At 31.7% G+C, this 5,867-nt stretch overlaps 1 protein-coding gene across 1 annotated transcript in view; it reads left to right on the top strand.

Annotated features, from left to right (window-relative positions):
* Nucleotides 1-1,802: 1,802 nt before the first annotated feature.
* Nucleotides 1,803-5,867, top strand: part of HSD17B12 (hydroxysteroid 17-beta dehydrogenase 12) — a gene marked incomplete at its 5' end in the record, with an annotated part of 113,956 nt that continues 109,891 nt past the window's right edge. Inside the window, one exon of the mRNA XM_017742050.1 lies at nt 1,803-1,837. Within this exon, the coding sequence (XP_017597539.1) occupies nt 1,803-1,837 (35 nt within the window). The remainder of the gene's footprint in view (nt 1,838-5,867) is intronic.

Here is a 5,867-nt window from a genome sequence, read left to right on the forward strand (position 1 = left end):
AGTGGACTAACTCTTTTCATACCTTGTAATAGATACGTTATCTGTATAAAAGCACTTTTTCTAGTTTAAATATTTGTCTTTACCAATGATTAATGGGCTCTGAACTTGAACTTGCCTTTTTTACAGTTAAGGAAATGTTCAAAATTGTCTCAATAGCCCTAATTTGTATTTATCAGTAATGCATTTTTAAATTCTTTTCGAAGTTTTAAATAGGACAACTTACAAATTACATTCTAAATAGTTTCACATCTTCTTTAAATAAAACTTTGTTACACATCTAGACCGAAATTTTAGATATTCTGTTTTAATTTAGTGAGACAGTTTTTGGCCCGAAAAAGGGTAATTCTGAATGGAAAAGTTATCAAAGCTTTATTTTTGGCAACAGTTTTTCAAAACGACACAAGGTGTAGTCTGCTGTGCCTTGTGTAGTTTCAGGCTCTTGCTCGGCTTAAAGTGCTCACGATTTCCTTGGATCAGACCCATAACTCTCTTTGTCACCACAAATAGAGCCATCAGTGTCACTCAGTTCCAAAAAATACATTAACCCTTTCCTGCCCAGCACCTTCTCAAAGACTTGCTTCAACTCCAGCAATTCAAAGAACTATCGGTGGAGAGCTTTGCTGGTTGATTTGGTAACTCTTTAACAGACCATCCTGATTTAACTCCTGGATTTAGATAATATAAACGACTTTTCACCAATTCTCCCTCTCCACTCCTGGGTCACACTTTCTGTGTTTGCTGGAAAATTTCTTGCCAGCTTGCTTCTTTGTGGGGGGAGAGGTGAAGCCTATGACTTCACAGCAAATAGACCAGAGGCATCAAGGCACAGGTAAAACAGATAGAACTACTAATTTTTTCAACTGTATACTAGCAAAAGCATGCATCACAAAGGCCTGATCTTGAGCAACCTTCCATGCCTTTCCATTGCCCTCACTGTTTGACACCTGTAGGTTTGTGGATTGGAAGCCAGCTTTCATCCCAGCTGTTACTGGTGCCCTGGGTCCTGAGCATGGAGGACCTGTGTACCTGGGTCCGCACTGGCCTGGGGGCTCGCGAGCGTCCTGCTCTGTCTCTGCACCACACTCTGCTTGGGTTCAGAGGAAATTTTACATGAGACTAAATTGCACTGCTTCCTGAAGAAGTTTATAAATCCTGGGACCTAGATTGACACAATTAGTTCCAAAAAAGTTTTGTCCTGTAAAATAGCTTTGATCAACATCAGAACTAAAAATGCTTTCTGTTCCTTGCTGGAAAAAGTAAGGAATTTCTGCTGTCTATTTGGAGGCTAAATAGTGAATATTCATGCATATTCATGAAAATAATAGCAAGGAACTCAATAGGAACTTTTCTGTGGATCAGAATTTTTCCTAGGAGTGCAGGTTAACATAATATGGCCCCAGCAAAATCTCCAACTGATAATGCTGCAGTGCTTCCTCTTATGGTACCTGGCTTTTAGAGCTAAGTTTTGAAAGCAGTAAATCAAAAGTAAAAGTTAAAACTTTTAATTGCATGTTTCCAAATGCATTATACATCAAACAACATTAAGTATTCCAAAAGAATTAAAAAACAAGTTAAAAAGCCTTTAGCTGTAGTTTTGTTTGAGTTTCTTTTCTTGGATATTTGGGATCTGCTATAATCAGTTCCACAAAAATTAAAATCTCCAGGACAAGCAGCTTGAATCTTTAAGTAAATAAGCAAAATTTTGCACAGTACTAGAGTTTTTAAAATAAAGAAATTGAATATTTGATTTGTAACAATAATTTGCAAATTTAACTTTGAAACCAGCTTTTTCTTCCAGATGAGGGAGGACCAGAAGTAGCCAGAACATTCAGAGAAGGTAACTATATAAGCTTTCAAAGCTGCTTTGATAACATGCTGTCTACCACAAACATTATTTTCACAGAATCATAAATCCATATTTTCATATTAAGAGAAATTTCATACAGGTCTCTTGACCTCCGTAGTTCATTTAGGCACAATACCTACTGCCTTTAAATGTATTGCCTGAAATTACTTCTTTCAGGGAAAAAACAAAGGCTTGAGCTTTATATAGCTTTTATTTGAAAATGTTACATATTGTGAAATAGTGACATACAGAGACAGGTCCTCTTAATTGTCTAGAATTTGGACTTGAAGGAAATTAAAAATTAGAAAAGATTAAAAGTTAGGGAAAACACTTTAGAACTGCAGGCACCAGCCAAATAATTTTAGTGGGCAGCTTTTTTTAAAAGTGAATATTTATACTAAATGGCATCCAGTTCAGAAAGAATTTTCAGGGAAGATATTTTCTTATATTCTGGGAAGTTAGACTCATAATAGCCAAAGTACTATGTAGCATGCAGCTAAATATAAAACAAAATAAGCTCAGTTATCCAATATAGATATAAAGACAAGTATTTGTGAAATCTATTTAGAGCAGTGTTTTATACCTTAATATACAGATGAAAAAGCTGAAGTGGGAATGTTGTATACTTTAGCCAAAATGCCAGCTAATTTTTTTTTTTCCTTTTGCTGGACTTATTTCCTAACAGTAATAAAAAAGATTTAAATTATCAAATGTGTCCAAAGAGTAAGCATACCCAGTTGCTACTGAATTCATATGGTAAAAGTTAGAAGACAATTGGATTTTAAATTCTTCTGGACTGATCCTGCTCTCCTGAAATGAGTGGTAAGATTCCATTTGCCTTCAAAGGGAGCTGAATTTCATGTCAGTTTTTAAAATAGAATTTATTAACTCTTCAGTAATCTGATAAATAATAAAACCTCACTGTTTCTTTAAAATCAAAGTAACAAAAATGTTAGATTAAAATCTAAGCAAACAAGGACTAGCAAATACTGTTAAAAAAAAGCTTTTGGGAGGTAGCTATTGGTAGCCTATCAGCTGATAATTTAATAAAAAGTATTCAGTCTTATTTATCTACTGTTTTAAGTGGTTTATAGGACTTAGATGTTTTAGATTCTCCATTAACATGTACAGGATGCAAAAGAAATAAAGCCCTGCCCTTGCAGAATAAAGGTAGAAATAAGTTTTGACAATTAAAACAATTAAATCTGGCTGCTGAATCTAATACCTAGTTACCTAAGAACAGACATTTTAATGTTAGCATTAGAAAATAAAATAGAGATGTCTTTGCATCAAAAAAGAACTTCTTTTAACAAAATATACAAATTTGGTCTTTCAGGCATTAAAAAAAAATATTTGTGTTTGTCAGTTTAAATTTGTAGTTTAGTAAATACATTGTTTAAATAGTAGGCAGAGACAACCTTTGAAGAAGGATAATTGGTAGGATTAAAACTTACAGTTTGTACACAAAGAAAATACTTTGATAAGGGCAAACAGTAAGCATAAGTCAGTTTGAGGTTCATCACTATCCCATGAATTCCTTTATATCATGCTAATTCATATGACTTAAAGACAAAATTGTTAGAATTGTTACTCATCCTTACTGAATATATTTCTATTAAAATGTTATGTTTTTTCCTCTTTCAAAAATTGTTATTGATTTTTCTATAGAGAAGCAGAAAAAAAAAAGTAAATTCGATCATAATTCACAAATGCTCCTTCTCTTGAAGCTGATTTTTTACTTTGAAATTAGCAATAGGAAATTATTTGAACAATTTTTTTAAAGTTACTTTATGTGAGAAGCTTTTTGAAAGTTATAATATTATCTTATAACTGACTGCAGCTAGAATTCAGCCTTTTTTCAAATGAATACTGTACATAATAATTAACAAAATATGTGGATGTAGATACAGGTACAATTATTAGGAACATTAATTTGCATTGTTGAATCTTATGGGGAGTTTGCTCTTTCTTAAGTCTCTCAAGTAGTTAGCAATGAAAACAAATTGAGATTAAAAGAATGTTTCAAATCTTCCTTAAAAACTTGAAAAATGTTTCTAAATCTTTAAAAGTGGCTTGATATATTTTTGCCTATAAATTATAGGTTATTTAGAAATCTTTTTTAGGATAAAATATTTTTATTTATAGAGAGTTCATATCTCATTAAACTGACTGAGCAGACAGGGCTACATCATTTTTGTTTGTAAATTTAACTGAGACTTATTTAATAGAAAAATGAGCTAGATAAATATCCTACGTGAAGTTTTATCCACATAATAGTACCTGTAATGATTATTGTATGTTAAAAGTCCCCTATCGATCATGTATCTGGAAGCTCTATGTTCAGTTTCTACTTAATATTCTTGGAGCTTTTTCCATTTATGGCTTTCAGAATAATAAACACAATATTCCTGTTGGTTTTGGAATTTATAATAAAGAATAAATATTGGTTTTGTTTTGACATCAAGAGAAATTACTGACAGAAGGAAATATACAGAAATTTTGCACAAGTAACTTTATGAAGTTTTAAAATCCTTGCAGGGAAGGAGTTAAAAGAACAAAACCAAACGAATGACCCCCCACCCCTCCCATATTTGAATAAAAATGTTTCTAAATTTCTGCTGCAATTTTTTTAAGAGGGGAAGCAGATTTTTTGCTTTGGCAATGTATTAAAATTCAAATAATAACATTAAAATTCATGATGAGAGTTCTACCACAGAACTTAGCTTTTCAAAGGTCTGGACAGCTCCTTAAATTTAATTGAAACTACATTAAAAAATTATGTTTTCACGTACTAAGTAAACCTAAATGTTTACCTTGGAAAAGAATAACTGCATATATCTGATCAATGGAGACAGGAACACCACAAAAGTGATTTTTTCAAAGGAAAAGAATTATTTCCATATAACATCTAAATCAATGGCCATCTGTTTCTGGCCATATTAGTGCTATAATCAGTACAATAAGGTAGACTTTAGCAACTAAATGGAAGGTAGGTACAGTGAAGTGGGAGCGAGCTCAAAGTTGCTTCAGTGTAGGGCAGCACATAAATGTCAGGAACAAAGTTCAATTTCTTTCACTCTAATTTCCACAGAGATATCACCTTAAATTTGAATTTGTGAATTGTATGTGCTTCAATGAAATCATGGGATTTTAAACATTTATTAACAAGCTTAAATATGATTATGTTATTAACTATTTCATTAATTAGAAAGAGAGCTCTGTAAGTCATAGTGTAAGCCAAAGATGGAAGTCGGAATTCATGTGTTAATGATATGCTTCATTCTTTATTTTTAAATGAACAATTTTAGAGGTGAATAGTAAATTCTCCAGAATAAATTCACAAATGTGTATACTTCTATTACTTTTTGAAAATGTTTTGTTCTCCTGTCATTAAGTATGACATTAATTAGGTTATCTTTTTGCTCTCCAGAAATTATGCCAAAGTTGCAAAATATTACAAAATATTTTCAAATATTTTTGAATATTTGGGTCAAATATTACCAGTTAAAGTTCCCCCAAAAAGTTTTCAAATATTTCTATATTTCACATTACAATAAAGCAGATGTGAAAGATGGTTTGATGTAATCCATTAATTTTAAAATTTCCAATGATGAAGATTAAGCTATGAATTATTTTTCCCGTAAACTCATATTTAATAATTTGTTACTAATTTTTTTTTCTGTAGGACACTGTAAATATAAGACAAGGTCCTACATTGAAAACTCCAGCCGATAATAGAATAAGATTAGGCAAGGCAAAATTTGGAATGCAGTTTCCTCATTTCTGACTGTAATCTTAAAACCATAGGAATATCTGTATTAGAGATTCCAAATTGAATACTTTTCTTCTGCTACAGTTATCTAGATTTGTATTCTATTTACTAATATTTTTTGCCACATTTTTTATTTTTAAGGTATTTCAAATAAGAAGACCCAGTTGCTTGCTCTCTGGTCTCTAAAAATCCATCCTGTCAGGATGAGAATTAATTAATATAGCTTTAATTAACTTTAAGTTTTCTCTT

The sequence above is a fragment of the Corvus brachyrhynchos genome, unplaced genomic scaffold, assembly GCF_000691975.1.
Source record: "Corvus brachyrhynchos isolate BGI_N302 unplaced genomic scaffold, ASM69197v1 scaffold115, whole genome shotgun sequence".
NCBI classification, from domain to species: Eukaryota; Metazoa; Chordata; class Aves; order Passeriformes; family Corvidae; genus Corvus; species Corvus brachyrhynchos.